The 17146-nt window shown below is 40.4% G+C and overlaps 1 protein-coding gene across 5 annotated transcripts; it reads right to left on the reverse strand.

Annotated features, from left to right (window-relative positions):
• Window positions 1-730: 730 nt before the first annotated feature.
• On the reverse strand, window positions 731-16689 carry fbxl4 (F-box and leucine-rich repeat protein 4). Of its 5 annotated transcripts, XR_013300043.1 has the most exons (11): window positions 16585-16647; window positions 16289-16316; window positions 14795-15416; window positions 13084-13411; window positions 10024-10268; window positions 9658-9871; window positions 5281-5352; window positions 2894-3018; window positions 2607-2794; window positions 1791-1875; window positions 1496-1643 (listed from the first exon to the last, which is right to left on the reverse strand). XR_013300043.1 is itself a non-coding variant. In XM_077598983.1 (10 exons), exons 3-10 carry the CDS (start codon window positions 15289-15291, stop codon window positions 1480-1482), a joined length of 1833 nt encoding a protein of 610 aa, XP_077455109.1. In that variant the 5' UTR covers window positions 15292-15416; window positions 16289-16316; window positions 16589-16689; the 3' UTR covers window positions 731-1479. The 5 variants fall into 5 exon arrangements, 4 of the variants coding, with proteins under 4 accessions (XP_077455109.1, XP_077455108.1, XP_077455110.1 ...); XM_077598983.1 differs by lacking the exon at window positions 1791-1875 and having other exon boundaries at window positions 731-1643; window positions 16589-16689; XM_077598982.1 differs by lacking the exon at window positions 1791-1875 and having other exon boundaries at window positions 731-1643.
• Between the last annotated feature and the right edge of the window lie 457 nt (window positions 16690-17146).

A 17146-nucleotide genomic window follows, 5' to 3' on the forward strand; every position in this document is an offset into this window, starting at 1 on the left:
TTGTTACCTTTGATTCATTTTCCATACCACTTATTTTCACAAGGGTCAAAGGGGGTGCTGGAGCCTGCCCAGCTAACAATGAGGACCAGGCAGGGGACACCCAGAATTGGTGGCCACCCAATCGCAGGGCACAAGGAGATGGACAACCATTCACGCTCACACTCATACCTAGGGGCAATTTAGAGTGTTCAACTAGCTTACCATGCATGTCTTTGGGATGTGGGGGGACACCAGAGTACCCAAGGAAAACCCACACAAGCCCGGGGAGAAGATTGTTAACTTTCTTTCTTCAAAACAACAAAAAGGAATTGAGATTTAAAAAAAAAAAAACATTTTTCTATCCGAGTTAACTATAGGCAGGAGGACACCTATCCAGTGATTTTCATGTCTCTCTCCACAGACTCACCTGAATCAAATGATCAACTCCTCAACAATCTCTCCAGAAGCCTCCTAACGATCCGGATTATTTGATTCAAGAGTTTTGGAGAAGGGGTATAGGGAAAACAGACTGGATAGGTGTCATTGAGGATTGGATTTGGCGACCCCTCTTACATAGAATAACAACCATTCAAGCACATACGCATAGGGAAAATTTGGAGGAGTCAATGAACCCACAGTGCATATTTCGGAAATATGGGAGGAAACCCACACCAGCACAGTTAGAATGTCCAAACTCTACTCAGAAATGAACCCTTGAACTGAAAACTCTGAGTGAATTAACAAAAGAATGGATTCATAAGATGATTAAGATTTTAAAATAGCTCAATCACAGTCTAAAAAATCTGACCAAATTGGCACATTTTCTGCATAGAGGGCGTACACATCGACACAATAACTTGCACTGCTCTTATTTCAAACAAGCAGGACAAATTATAGGTAAAAGTAAACTTGGAAATCTTTTGAACACATTTTTCAAGGTCTTTTACATACAGACACACATCCACCACAATAGCATTATGTATGATTTCTAATGACTGAACCAAAGTACCTAGATGTTGCCATTAGATTACGGTTAAAAATCTTTGATGCTTGCTCATAAAATATATGGTTAACCAAATATATGGCTGACCAAATCATTCATCATACATGATGGAAGTCATTAGAGAGTCCTACCACTGTTATCTCAACAATTTGTACCAGTGATTGATTTTCACATTTAATTCTTTTATTTTCTATGGTGTCCGTTTGTAACTCAAAGTTATCAAAGCCCTGTATTTTTGGCCTTTTTCAAAATATTGTTTCAAAATCAAGAGAAGCTATGTAAAAAAAAAGTCTCATCTTTTACAGCCCTCTTGCGGAGTTTTTTCTTTGATTCTAGTCCACTCCAATTTTAAGACCTTCATCCTCAGTTTGACTGCTTATTTACTGAGTGCTAACAGATGATCTTGTGATACTGAAGTGTATCTCCATCTTAAGCTGTGCATCTTTTTGCCTCCTCCAGCTTCATCGCAGCAGTGAAAGAATGAGACCATGTTATGGTCAGTGTGTGAAACTCCGCTTGATGGCTACACTGGGGAAGAGGCCAGAGAGCTCTTGAGCTATCCTCGTGTCTATCTGGGCGCAGAAGGAAACATCTAGAAGGCGGAGCTGCGGACACGATTGGAGGAGTTTCTTCAATGAGACGCCACTCACAAGCCGTGTACCTGACATGGCAAAACAAGAGATGGATGTCAATAAAGTTAAACATTACAGTATGATTTTAGAATGGTTCTGATTTGAGAAATGTCAAGAAAAAGATATACGCTCATAAGTCGCACGCTGTGGATATCCTTTTTTTAAACTTTTCTCACCAGCCATTGTTAGCCCTAAATGATGCTGCTGTGGCGGCACCAAGCATTGAATGGAATCCGATGACGAAGTATCAATGGTTTGGCACTAGAAACCAAAATGCAGGTTGTATACATTTTTTTTTTTTTAAACAATAAAAACTGACAATGGCAATTCTTTTAAAAATGTCACACCACTCATGGTCACCCTTTAATCATTCTTCTGCTGTGGTACCAACGGTCTCATCTTTACAATGATTCAGCAAGTACTCGTAAACAACAAATGCAGTATTGCTATCCTTGGAATACAGCTAAAGGTCCTCCGAGCACGTGCTGCTACACTAGGAATCTCGGAGTATTGTTAGATAAAGAAAGCCTTGAGTTAGTTTAGTTGTTAACCAGTTAAAATCCTCAAATAAGATTCATTATCAAAGCCACAGGGTTCAAAAGTAGACAAAAAAAGTAGTTTGTTTGTAGTCTGTAAAAATTCGGTAATTATTAGAGAAATTGGTTGTCATTTTTAATGTGACGGAGTTGTCCACATGTGCCAAATGGAATTTAATTAAATTTAAGTTAATTTATAAAGAAATGTAAGAAAGAGTACAACACAATGCTGTACATAAGACAATTAATATATTTATTTTTAGACAAAAGTTTGAGCAAAGAGGAATAAATCCTAATAATAAATACATGAATAAACCAGAATACCGTGTACTAAATACTTTCAAAAACAAATAAAGTAACCTCTAATCTAACTTAGATCAATAATTTATGAAATTATTTTATCTGTGGCAACGCTGACTATATGTTTTTAATGTGATGCATAAGGAAATAATTTACCTAATATGTCTAGATGTTGAAGTAAGGGGCAACTAGAGGCCAATTCCTCAATGTCTGAGTCACGAACGGTGCGGTTGGCTGTGAGGAAGAGCTTCCGTATCCGTGGTAAGCTGCGGGCGAGGTGCTGAAAACATCCAGTGCTGCTCTGCAGTGTGGGACACCAGCCCAGGTCTAGCTCCTCAAGCATTCTGAGCCATCACAGAGCAAACAAAAGTTGCGCAACTCTTTTGACTCCAAATATCATTCCGCCAAGCAGACTGTCATCTACATATCTGGATTTGATTTACCTGCAGCCAGACACAAGCTCATTCAGGCCACGGTCTGTCAGGTTTCTGCAGCGCCACAAGTCCAGTGAACAGAGTGAGTGGCACCGAGCAGCCAGCATACTGGCAACAACGTCATAGTCTTCGATCTGTCGAAAAACAACCTGAGTCAGGGTACATTCGCCAGCATACGCAATGGAATTATTAAGATAAAATGTTCTGTTTTTTTTGTGGCATACACCGGTCAAACATAAATATCTTAATCAATTGAAAAAATAGGTTGTGCTGACATGATCCAGAACAAACTCTTCAATCTAATCTATAACAATCAATGATCTATGAAGTTTTTATATTATTGAACATTAAAAAAATTGTGGCCCGGCGGACTGATTGGTTAGCGTGTCGGCCTCACAGTGGGGGACATGGGTTCAAATCCAGGTTGCTCCGCATGTGTGGAGTTTGCATGTTCTCCCTGGGCCTGTGTGGGTTCTTTCCAGGTACTCCGGTTTCCTCCCACATTCCAAAGACATGCATTGCACCTAGGTATGAGTGTGAGCGTGAATGGTTGTTTGTCTCCTGTGCCCTGCGATTGGATGGCCACCAATTCAGGGTGTCCCCCGCCTCTGGCCCGAAGTTAGCTGGGATAGGGTCCAGCACCCGCCGCGACCCTTGTGAGGATAAAGGGGTTCAGAAGATGAGATGAGGGAGAACATAAAATTAAAATTAAAAAAATAAGAGTTTGAAAGCTCGATGACAGATCTCATCTCTCATCTAACCACTATTCCACCTTGATCACAAATGTTTAGAAAAAAAGGACCAAAATGTAATAAAAATTGCCATTCTTTGACAAAATTAAACTTGAAATTGAAATAAAATAAAACAACTGTTATTTTCATTTGATATTTAGACTAATACATTCTCAATTGTGCATAAGTATGAATGTGAGCATAAATGATCGTTTCTTTTATTGTACTCCTGATATACGTATATCATTTCGACCCACGGCCCACATTTGGTCCTCGACTCTTGTGAGGATATGCGGTATGGAAAATGAATGAATGAATTAGACTGATATAGCAAATTTGCACCAATCATGCAAAAAATGTAAGGTAGTGACAAAAGCACCCAAGGGCTGCTGAACCGCATAAAAAACAGATACTAAATGTATGAAACCATAACCTGTATTTGAGATTTGCTTTTCCCGCTCAACAATACAATTTGTTCACCCATCAATTTCTTTACAATGTCCCTAATCCTGTTTAGGGTCCAAAATTGAGGTTGAAATGACCTCATTCGACTTTGGGAAGAGGTAAGGTGCACCCCGATTCAGTTATCAATGGCATCAACCCCCCCAAAATTTTGGCATGCATTCTTTTCTTTATCTTTTTTATCTATCAATCTATCTACTGTATGTCTGCCTAAAACAATCCTTTTCATTTGTTTTCTTTTCCCCCCTCCAGGAAAAATTCAACATTTTGCGCCCTGCCACTGTAAATAGTATAACTTTAGTTTAAAATTCCAAGTACACCTTTGCATAAGAATCCATCCTTGCTAAAATCAAAGTAAAAAAAGAGTATTGAACAACATTTAAGAATAAATGAAACATATTTACCATTTAACGTTTTGTCTGTAACAAAAGAGACTTCATGTGCATCAACTCAATATTGACGCCGTACTGTTTGTTGTTGCAAATATTCAACATGTTTTTGCTGAAAATGTTCAAGTGTCTTATTAGCGTGATGTAATATGGGTGTAATATCTTTAAATGACGTCCAAATTTATTTGGCTTTCAACTGTCCAATGCTAGGCCTTATTAGCATAGCAAAGATCCCAGTCATTCATCATCTCTCATCAAAATAAAAGTAAAGCCAAGTGCTAGATACGCTTCATCATATTCCCTTCTCTTGGCTTTCAGGTGACTTATGTTTTGACTCACTATCTGTGTTGCTCTCCTTTCTTTCCATCCCTGTCAAATACTTTTCCATGGTGTTTTGCTGTGGCGACCCCTGAAGGAAAAGCCGAAAGTCAGTGAATGCATAACGCTGACTCGCCTGATAATTCTGCTCTGTACTATTTGTTCTTCTTCAATGTTGTACTCCCTGCACAAACTCCGGCAGTAAGCGCGGCACTGGCATCCACTGAGTCAATGTGCAATTACACTTTATTCTAGTAAATAACTGTTTATCTAAGTCAGATGCTCCCAGGCATTGCTGTGCACAGTTCCCCCTCACCAGCCCTAGGAGGACACACCCCACTATTTGAGAAGCAGTGGTATAAAATGAGCATTAAAATGATTTTTCCTTTACATCTGAGTTCTTAACATATCATGTAATGGACCTTGTGCTTTGTGGTAAAATATTTTTCATTAAAAAGGCTTATTATATTTGTATTTAAGTTGTGTTGATTCTCACCCTGATACAGCTCCCAAGGTTCAAGTGTTTCAACTCGATGCAGAAAGTCAGGATGTTAAGAATAGCGGTTTGCTGCAGAGATAACGAGGAGAAAGACAAGAGGAATGAAAGAGTTTTATATAAACTGTGCAAATCCAGAACACAGTTCTATTTGGAGAACACTCCCAGACATCACAATGTTAGACAATATAATAAATTATGAATTAAAATTCCCAAATTGTTTTAAATTCTACCTCCCCAAATTACATGCACATTAATTTAATAGCGCTAGATTAAAAAAAAGACCTGCAGATTACCTCAAGTGAAAGTGCACATGGACAATAAAATAAGACAGCCAGTTGTGCACAGGCTGAAAATTCTAGTTTTTATGGTTGCACATTTATCAGTTGAAAAATAGTGTCAGCGCACGTAGACATGCACCCCTCTGCCTCTGGCATCTTTTCCTCAGTGCGCAAGACATTTATGTACTGAGTGACAAGATCATGACAGCCTGACAAGAAATACTGTTGATTCTGTCTCGCTACAGAAACAGCGGAAAACTGCCAGTGTGGATCCGTACAAACTGAACTTATATCATTGTTTTTATATTAAAACATGACAAAGAACTAAAACTGTCAAAATCTGACACTAGTGTCAATAGTTTTACCGTTCCGGACACCCTAAACATGAGCACTGTAGTGTGTAATTGAGTTTGCTTGTGGTGAGTTAATTGACTGCTTGTTTAAATTGAATTACACTTACTCTGAGACGCCAAATTAACATTTGAAAAAACATTTTTAAAGTGAAATTTTATATAGCCAACTAATTACAAACAACTAAAAAATTCCTTCCTTTTTCCGATGTTCTTAACACTGTCGAATAGAAATGATTTGCCAGGTTTACATGGTGCAGCCAATAACCCTTTCATAATCAGGGTTTGGCAGTAATGCAAGTCCTTGTAAACATGTTGAAAAACCTGAAATTTCGTATAGGCTAGGGGTTGGCAACCCAAAATGTTGAAAGAGACATATTGGATGAAAAAAATAAATAAAAATAAAAAAACACTAAGTCTGCAGCTGCAAAAAAATAAGCCTTATATTGGATTGGATAACTTTATTCATCCCATATTCGCGATATAAGCCTTATCATAAAGGCAACGCATGAATTATGTATCTTTTCTACAGTAAAGTAAGCATCTGTGTTAAATCCAAATTAAAAATAGGGTTGTTGGACCTAATTTAGCATGGAAAGTCCTGACCTCATCAAGCAACGTAATTGAACGCTTGAGGGCTCTGCATTGGATTTGACTACGAAAAATGTTGACTTCTGGGGGAAGTGTACAAAATTTGCCATAATAAATACGTGGGTCTTTGATTTTGTGATAGAATTCAGCACTTCCAGTCTAAGCTCACAACTTACAAAGATACTCTACAACTGTCTTGCTTTTAGGTGGAGCAGTTTATGTCTACAGTGGTACTTCGACATACGACTGCCCCGACATACGAGCAATTTGAGATACGGGTAAAATTTTGAGCAAATATTTATCTTGAGATACGAGACAAATTTTGATATAAGAGCAGACAGCGGACGCGAGAGGCTGCTCATAAGAACATCATGGGCACTGTCTCTCTCCCCGCAACTCCTTCGTGTAATGACTCTGTGTTCGCAACTCCCTCGTGTAATGTCTCTGCAAGCACTGGAGCGTTGCATTTTTACAGTGTTTTTTTCCCCCGTTAGTCAGTGCGAATGGCATATACAGTGGTACCTCGAGATACGAGCTTAATCCGTTCCGGGACTGAGCTCGTATGACAAGATTCTCGTAACTCGAGGTAAAGTTTCCCATTGAAATGAATGGGAAACAAATTAATTCGTTCCAACTCTCTGAAAAAAACACCAAAAACAGGATATTGGATTGAAAAAAATGTTTTATTTCTTATAATTCGCCATATATTGACAAAGTAATAAATAACGAGTGGTTTAATAGAAATAAAGTGTTTAATCTAACTAAAATTGGGCGGATTTCGCCGAGGGGAGAGAGAGACGCACAAAAGGGGCGGGGGGCTTCGGTTTGTTTTCCACACGACGCACTCGTAAACAGAACAAACACTCCACCCTCACGTTCGCTATCGATGGGCTGTTTGCTGTCGTACTATTCCCTTCAAAATATTCTGAAAATGATGCACACAAATGTCCTCACAATCGGAGAACGCACGACCACTTGCCAACGAGCAGCAGTCTTATCAGCGATCGCACTGCTGCTCATGGGAGCTTCGGGGGCGCTGGCTAGCGGCTCCCTTTTAGCTTGTAGCATCTGTGTTCGCACCCCCTCGAACGGCGCCTATGATAGAGTTGCTACCGGGGATGCTTTTGCGAGCACGAGTATACTTCATTACCCAGAAAGCCCTCTTTTCCCCGCGCATGCGCGTTGTGCGTTTCCTGGTCTGAATAGCTCATCCGGTGCTCGTAAATATTGTTATACACGAAAGATATGCCAAAAAAAATGCCATGGCAACCTGGCTTGGTCGCATCATGAAATTTTGACCGCATCACGGGCGAATTATTCGATCGAAATTTCCCCCGTAAGACGAGCATTCCGTATGACGAACGGTCGTATGACGAGGTACCACTGTATATATTACTTCTCGTTAGCAAGTGGTCGTGCGTTATCCTATTGTGAGGACATTTGTGTGCATCATTTTAGGAAGATTTTGAAGGCAATACAAAAGCAAACAGGCCTTGATAGGTTCCTTTTAGCTGCATCTGAAAGTCAGGGTGGAGGCGGGGCAAATAGAGCCAACCCGGCCGGGAGAAGAAAGGTATAAAAATGTAAAACAAAATTAGAACTAAGTTTAGTGTAAGGTTAGATTAAACTTATTTTTGAGTGTGTTAATTGTAATCAAAGTTCATTTGAATGTGTTTATGTTATGTTACGAGCGTGTTGCCGTGCAAAAAGTCCCCCCCACCTTCCCCCCCTCTCTCTGTCACTCTCTCTCCCCCTTCGCGAAATCCGTCTAATTTTAATAATATTAAACACATTTTAGTTCTATTAAACCACTAGTTATTTGTTACTTGCGAATTAGAACAAATAGAACATTTTTTCCAATCCAATATCCTGTTTTTGGTGATTTTTCAGAGGGTTGGAACAAATTATTTTGTTTTTAGTTCATTTCTATGGGAAACATTCGTTTGAGTTACGAGAAAATCGACATACGAGCTCAGTCCTGGAACGCATTAAGCTCGTATCTCGAGGTACCACTGTACAGACACTCCTCAACTTACGAACGCAATTGGTTCCGAGCGATTGTTCATAAGTTGAATTTGTTTGTAAGTTGATTTAGTGCTATATTTTGTATTATAATTTATGTTTAAGGCCTATATAAGTATATTGAAGGTTTATATAAGTGCATTTGTATGTTTAAGGCTTGTATAAGTAACACGCATTGGTTTGTACTGAAAAAAAAAACATTTAATAAAATGGAGAGAATATGTACAGTACTGTAGAGAGAGAGATAGATTTATGTATTAGAAACTGGCCAAAAGAAGCGACCTAATGACGATTGCACAGTTTTCTTCTTTTTTTCATCATAAATGATGCAGTAGCACTGTATGGCATCATTCAATTGATTTGCAAACTTTGTGCAACGTTCAATATTTGGGTCCTGCTGCTCGATCTTTCTGTTTATAAATGGTACTGAATGTGCAACGCTCACCACTTTCTGACGCGCATCAAGCTTCGTTATTATTGCCACTCGTTTCAAATGAAATGGCTTGCCTCTTCCTTGCAACTCCCTCAATAGAAGCCTTTAGCTTTTTACCAACCATATTCAATATTGGATGCATGAGATATTTAATGATACAAATGAAAAAGGTTCTTTGCACACTGGAGATACATTCACGCACTTCCGCATTGCAACGAAGAAGGTAGATGCTGGGTGAGCTGAGCTCTCACAGCGCCAGGCGTCGGTATTAGCGGCGGAAAGAAGTACTACTCCGAAAAAGACGCGAAATACAAAATTGGACTTGCGAACATTTTTGGACTTAAACGCAATTTGCAGACATGTTCGTATGTACCGTTGTTCGTAAGTTGAATGTTCGTAAGTAGGGGAGCGTCTGTACTGCTAAATGGGCATATACTGAGTGAGAGTACCAAGAGCCCAGAACTGAAAATACCAGGTGCCTCCACAGGGGGATAAAAAGGAAGGGCAGGCAGGCATAGTGTCCCTGCCTACAGTCTTGCAGTCTGAGTGATTAATGTTTTGGCTTGGCTTGGAAGGTCATGATTTAATGAGCACTGATCACTTTTCCCATAAGCTGACAATAACTGGTGGCCGATTAATCGGCGCATCCCCCGAAAACAATACATAAAAATGTGATTTTAGTTGTGATGGGCCTTCCTACCTCAACCTTGGTACGATAGAGCACAAGTCTACGTAGGCGCGTGAGTTTGGAAATGTGCGTGAAGGCCTGTGGGTGAAGACGGTCGCACGAAGCTAGGTTTAGCTCCTGCAGCTCTGGACAAGTCTGTGCAAGAACCTCCAAGCAGGCCTCATTCAGAAAGTGGCAGCAAGACAGCTCCAGACTCACCAGACTGGGGCCACAGACCTTCATAAAACTGATGACAAAGGAGAAATAAAGTCATTTTAACAAACCTGCATAGCTTCCATATTGCCAACTAATGTACTAGGATGTTTTAACTTGTAAGCTTTCTTTCAAACTTTTCAAGTTCGTCAAGGCCACTTCTATCCTTTGTACAGACAGTCTGACCTGCTGAAGCTATTCAGGGTGAGAGCTCCACGGTTGCCAGTCCAAGAAAGGTTGAGCCTCTGGAGGCGTGTGCAGCGGCTCTGCAGGTGTCCCAAGGAGGTGTCACTCAGCCTGGCCCAGTAAGGTTGCAAACTCAGCTGGGTGTACTGCAACGGGTCACAACAGTGCTGGTGCAGCATCTTACAGCTCTGGGCCAGACGGCACAGGTCTGGCAAGGTCAGGTGGCTGAGTATCAGCTGAATGAGCTGGGAGATATAAAAGAAATTGCAAAGAGAAGGCTACAAAATGCAAATAAATAAATATCAACTAAAGTTTAGCACAGTGGCAACTTTGGGATAAGGGCAAAGGAGAAAATGCCTCACCAGAAAGTAGCAGTACTAATTTGCACAATACATCCATTAGTTTAATTGAAAAACAAAAAAATAAACCTTTATGACACTTAAATACAATTTTCATAAAAATTTGGAACGCAGTGTAGTGTATAAGTTAGTCGGTTTTCCATTTAAGTAAGGACCAGTACCCCAAAGCCTTTAATATGCACATTTCGTGGAACCCCAAATGCACTAAGCAAGATGGCTTTTTACACTGCTTTAGTGACACTGCACACCAACTGTTCTTATAACACAGGTGTGCGAATCACTGACTAAAGCCGTTTAAAACAGGGTGGACTGTTTCAAAGCTCTGCGTGTTACAGTAATCCCACGATTATCGCGGTTAATGTAGACCAGCATTGCACGATAAACGAAAAACCGCAAAGTAGGGTCACCCATATTGTTAAAAATAAATAAATAAACAATTTTTCACTTCAGTGCTCAGTCCTAGTAGCAAGCGGAGGATAGGTGCTAAATACTTGACTGATTGCGTTTCACTTTTCAATTATTTTACATGAACAAGGTGAGCATTTCAGATGTGCCCTTGAATACAACCACAGGTGTCTCTAATTAAGTTAAATATTTTTAAGGAACCCATTTGAAGCTTCTGAAGAAATTCTTATCTGATTTACCCCAAAATGTTTATGGGTGTGGCCCAGCGGCTGAGTGGTTAGCAAATCAGCCTCAAAGTTCTGGGATCCTGGGTTCAAATCCAGGTCGGTCTTCTTGTGTGGAGTTTGCATGTTCTCCCAAGGTCTGCATGGGTTTTCTGCAGATACTCCGGTTTCCTCCCACATTCCAAAAACATGCATGCAGGCAAATTGGACACTCCAAACAACCCCTAAGTATGAGTGTGAGTATGAATGGTTGTCCGACTCCTCGTGCCCTGCGATCAGCTGTCCACCAATTTCAGACAGGTTGAATGGTTCTTTAAATATTTACTGATATGCCAGGGGTTGGGAACCTTTTTGGACAGAGAGCCATAAACAATTAATATTTTCAAATGTTATACTTTGAGAGCCATACTCAGAATTTAAAATTTCATCTCATCTCATTTTCTAAACCGCTTTATCCTCATTAGTGTCATGGGGGGTGCTGGAGCCAATCCCAGCTGTCTCCAGAGGTGGGGGACACCCTGGATCGGTGGCCAGCCGATCGCAGGGCACAAGGAGACAGACAACCATGCACACTCACACCCATACCGAGGGGCAATTTAGAGTCTCCAATAAGCCTACCATGCATGTTTTTGGAATGTGAGAGTAAACCGGAGTACCCAGAGGAAACCCACGCAGGCCCGGGTAGAACATGCAAACTCCACACAGATGGACATGACCTGGATTTGAACCCAGGATCCCAGAGCTGTCGGCCAACGCGCTAACCACTCGCTCCACCGGGCCGCCAGAATTTAAAATGTACACCAATTTTAACGTGTCTGAATTCTTTTGGCAACATTGTTAAACTGTCGCTAAACAATGAGTTTCAATGAGAGTATGACAGTCCTATTGGTCCATTCGGGAATCAGCTCTGTCACCAGCGGTTTCCCTATTTTACTTCAGAGCCATATACACCCATCCAATGAGCCACATTTGGCTCCCCAGCCATAGGTCCCCTACCCGTGACTTATGCCAAGTACACGGTGACCCCAAAAGAATTGGAATTACTGAAGTGTGTTTTGGCAGACACGAGTACATTTCAGCACTGCAAGACTCTGACCTTGAGCAAGTAAATACTAAGCCATTTCAGTAACCCTTGAATTCAGGATAAATTTCACAGTATCCCAGCTGAGAGGTTGCATAGGTCAATAATGATTTTTAATGGCATGTTTCAACAATGCATTTGTACCAGATGATGCCATCCAAAGAATGTTCATTCATTCTTCATTTCCAAATCGCATATCCTCACAAGGATCGCGGGGGGTGCTGGAGCCTATCCTAGCCAGCTACATATGGGCAACAGGCAGTGGACACCCTGAATTGGTGGCCTGCCAATTGCAGGGCACAAGGAAACAGATAACCATTCACTCTCACACTCATACCTAGGAGAAAATTGGAGTGTTCAACAAGCCTACCATGCATGATTTTGGGACGTGGGAAGAAACCAGAGTACCCGGAGAACATGCAAACTTCACACAGTGAGGACCGACCTGGGATCGAACGCTCGACCCCAGAACTGTGAGGCTGGAGCTCTAACCGCTTCATCACCGGGCCCCCAAAGAAGGTAATTTACAAAAAATAAATCAAAATTCCATCAGTTTCCTAAATGTCGTGTTTTAAGGTCAAATCAAAATCCTTTATTGTCATCATACACAGCTGCGTATAACGAAATTGGTGGTGCTAATCCACAAAGTGCGTTTTCCCAGTAAAAACATAAATAACTAATACAAAAATATAAAAGTCACGTCCTGGCAAGGTAAATTCTAAAATATTGCACAAGGTTTAAACGACTATGAATGAAATCGGTTTCTACCATCATCTATCATCCCCCATTAGATCTGTTAAAAAGTGTTTTTTGTCACCCTGTATTAGTTGCAGTAATGGCTAATTCCTTGTGAGAGGTGCCTTTTATTTATTTCGCTTGGGTTTAGTGTCTTATTTTTGATGGTTTATGCCATATTGTTGCCTGGACTTAAATCTTTGGCATTGAAAAATAATACAATCAAGTAAAAATATCAGAACTCATCCTTATTTACCTCATAGGGTAGTTTGTCAAAGTAGCCATTTCCTGTCCTGCTATCTGCACTCTGCCTGAATGGACCTCCCAAATCAGAAAGGTCCTCCTCGCTGTCACTGAGGTCGATGATATCGATGACAGGCATTTTGTAGAGTGCGAGCATGGGCCTCTCTTTTACACCACGAAGGATGACAGCGTCCAGCTCAGTATAATAATCCAGAAGAGAACTATTGACCTCCAGCCGTAGCAAGTTGGTAGGAAAATTAATGTGCTTGATGTTGGGTGAAAACTGGCGAGCCTGGGGTGCCAGGACCTTAGTGGGCTCCCCTGACCACAACACCTCCCACCTGCATTAGAAAAATTGGATGGGATCAATATGTAATACACCTTCATTCATTTTAATGACTATACTGCTTGTCTGTATGTAGATTGTGAGGACTACCATTTTTCTTGTTGGAAAAATTAAGATATTTGTACGTTAAATGCGTCAATTAGTATTTTTAAATGATTCAAATTTGTATCATGATGCTCTTAAAATTGTGCTACCCCATACGTTTTATTATTACGGCTATTGATACTGGAAATCTGGAAAAAATATCTCTTATTTTAGCTCTACCAGAAGAATGGACTTGAAATCAAACAATCATTATATACTTTAAATATATAATGCACAATCCAGTAAATAGTTGAGGGAAAATGTAAAGTTTTTGAAATGATCAATGGTTCTCAGGACAAGCCAACAGAAAAAAAAATCGAAAATAGTCATTCATTTGTATCATATTTGGACATAATGCTCAAATTTATATTTTTCCCTTTCAGGTTATTTGTGCAATGCATATTTCTGATTGTATATGTCAGGGTTTTCAGCGGGCAAAAATAGCACATGGCTCATGTGGAGGGCTTAAAATCCCATATCAAATATGAGGTGCTTGGGTTTCTGTGATTTGGGAGAATTTACTTCTAATCAGGTTAACAGAGTAGAAATGATAACAATTTTTATATAGAGTAGTCTGGAAAAGTTTGGGCAGGCCTGACAATTTCCATTATTTACATGTATATAAATTATTGGGTGTTTGGATCGGGGATTTCATTTTGATATATTAAACATGTGATTGGTGATCCAAACACCAATAATTTATCAATCAAAATGGAATTTTTCAAACATTTTCATGCCAGTGTTGCTTCTACTTTTTAAGAGACAAGAGAAACACTTGGCTGCCTAGGTATTCAATAGGCAGATGTGTGTACATCCCATTTAAAAATATGTGAGATGAAAGATCACGAGCTCATTATAAACGTGTTATATAGGTAAGGGTAAAATGCAAAAAAATTGTAAAAAAAATAAATAAATCAAAATTTCATTTTCATTTTATTGAATTGGGAGAAATCCAGTGGATGTGAAAAAAGGATTATCCAAGTGCAAAGATTTTAAATCAAGGGCATATAATACAGCGCTAAAACTAATTTGATTTAACAAAGTACATGTTTATATTACTTTCTAAAATCTGCCTGTCTGAACAGTTTATCCTCACAGGGGTGCTGAGGCCTAAGAAGTGCCACTCACCAACCAAATGTGCATGTAGATAAGATGTAGTAACTCTATTTTTTTTTAAGTAAGCCTAGCATACTTCGGCATATTACATTTATCAAGGATAACAAATGATGGTAAAATTACAAATTGACAATGATTGTGTTTGCGAATATTCTTCAAAACCTAATAGTTGCCTCACCTGACATCCGAGGTTGGATTTTGGGAAAAGGGGTTATGCGAGCAGGCCAGAATCTGGATAACTGCCCCTGGGTAATAAGTCTCAAGCACCTCCACGGCTGTAGGGTAAACAGGCTCTTCAAAGCCCAACTCAATGTAATCCTGGCTGTAAAAACCTTTAGGGATGCGCCGGAAACGTGGAGGAGCGCTAGCACAGTGTTCCCACCATGTTCCATAGGTTCTGAATACAGCAGTCTGTGTAAAATCCCCGGAGCTGGGGTAAACATTAGGCACACCGGCCAGGTTCCACATGGTGTAGGACATACTATTCTCACTGCCATAATGAGAACTGAAGTCCAAAACCTCCTTGGTGTACTGCTCCACCTCCACACTGACAGGCAATATCGCCCGTTGGCCTGACTCTACCGCTCGCCGACTGGTCAGTGCCTCACCCCGAGTCCCACTCCTGGAGCGTCGCCGCAGACAGATATAGTAAAACATGCTCAACAAAGTTAACATAGGGAACTATTGGCTGTTGGAGGCAGTGGGGAAGAATGGAGGATAGACGAAGGAAGCACCTCCACCTACAAGCACAGTGGCTTTAGGGCAAAGGTGCAGGTTAGAAGCCTGGCTGCATGCATGACCTGTAAGTTAGAGACAAACATTCATGAGTGAGAAAGTGTCAAGTTCAACAGTAGCAGTAATGCTTGGTTCAATGTAATGCAAATAGCTACTGATAATGCAGTAACATTCATGAAAGACTTTTGGCTTGAGTTCCAATATTGCATTTCTTCCTTGTAAGTTGTATAGCTAGCCTGGCGGCTGAGTGGTTAGCGCCACCGCCTCATAGTGGGGGTTCTGGGTTCAAATCCAGGTCGGTCCAGCTGTGTGGAGTGTGCATGTTCTCTTGGGTTTTCTCCGGGTACTCCGGATTCCTCCCACATTCCAAAATCATGGATGGTCGGCTGATTGGACACTCTAAATTGCCTCTAGGTATGGGTGTGAGTGTGCATGGTTGTCCGTCTCCTTCTGCCCTGCGATCGGCTGGCCACCGATTATGGGTGTTCCCCGCCTCTGGCCCGGTGTCAACTGGGATGGGCTCCAGCACCCCCCGCGACCCTAGTAAGGATAAAGCGGTTCAGACCAAAGCGCCGTTATCTTTAGCAGCTTCATCGACATGTATGCATTATGTACGGAACGACAATGTGTAATAGTTATCGCGAGCAAGTTATAACAGTGTCTCGAGGTTAATATGTGGTCTATCTGTGGAGCAACAAGCATTTAAGGCCGCGTTTGTTAGCCCAAGTTGTGTTAAAACAGCTGATTGTAGTTAGCCAGTGTTAGCTAGCTTGTCTCGTTAGTTCACCTTACAAAACACGGGCTGTCATTCAACAAGCACACAGAACGGCACACGCATGGGGAAAAGCATTGTGCTAAGGAGTTGTGTGCATTAGTAAAGGGGACTGTTTACATTATCAAAACACATCAACAACCAGAGTCGCTTTTCGAACGTTACCTTGTGATGCCTTCCATAACGCGGGACACTGCAGACACAGGAGTCCTCGTTAGAACTACAAACTAAACTGTACGCTGGAAAATGATACTAGGACATCGATAAATTACATATTTGGAACTTAAGCGAAGAGAGAAAGCTACATTGTATATAAAACATAAAACGTAAAGGAACAAGGGACATGCTGTGTAGTACAATACGACAATGATGGGAAGTTAAAATATATATTGTTGTAGGGAATAATGTATAGCGAATTAAAAATATTTTTGGAATTTAAAAAATATTTGAATATGACTTACATACACTGCAAGTGGCTTCATGGTAGCGAGACTTTGGTTAAATATAAAGATCAACATCCGGTCCTTAAAAGTGAAGCATTCTGGGAGTAGTAGTTTTTGCGGTTCAAATATGCCCAGTATACTACTAGTACGAATAGTACTAGTCACTAGAGTGGACAGCAATTCAAGTAGATTTTTTTCCCATGTAAATGTTATTAAACACATGACCCTTTACATGGCAAGTGACTGTTTTAGTCCTCTTTGAAAAAGTCAAATATTAGCAATTAATATACTACTCTTTAAATTATTTTATTTGTAATTTATATTTGTTTTTAATCATCTATAATCCTTGTAAAGCGTGATTTGTGAATGGATGTGTGGGTATGTGCTTGTGTGTGGGTATGTTAGGATTCCCTCGCCTTTGTCCAAACCGTGCAATGTAGAGAGTTGCATTTTTTATGGTGGCCAGAAACGACTATCGGATCCTAATAGGCGAGTGATTGAATTTCTTCACCTTCTCTAAATGTGTAAACTCAATCTTTTGTTTGTTAAAGCTGAAAACAGAGTTGATACAGGAATCGTT

Source organism: Stigmatopora argus, chromosome 4, assembly GCF_051989625.1.
Source record: "Stigmatopora argus isolate UIUO_Sarg chromosome 4, RoL_Sarg_1.0, whole genome shotgun sequence".
NCBI lineage: Eukaryota > Metazoa > Chordata > Actinopteri > Syngnathiformes > Syngnathidae > Stigmatopora > Stigmatopora argus.

Bases quoted from the DNA above. Each gene is read 5' to 3' on its own strand.
- fbxl4 (XM_077598983.1), bottom strand. From the start codon at position 15,291: ATGTTAACTTTGTTGAGCATGTTTTACTATATCTGTCTGCGGCGACGC. The intron at 13,412-14,794 runs GTGAGGCAACTA...TTTCTAATGCAG, and splicing joins AATCCAACCTCGGATGTCAG to GTGGGAGGTGTTGTGGTCAG. The intron at 9,872-10,023 runs GTCAGACTGTCT...CTTTGTCATCAG, and splicing joins ACCCTGAATAGCTTCAGCAG to TTTTATGAAGGTCTGTGGCC.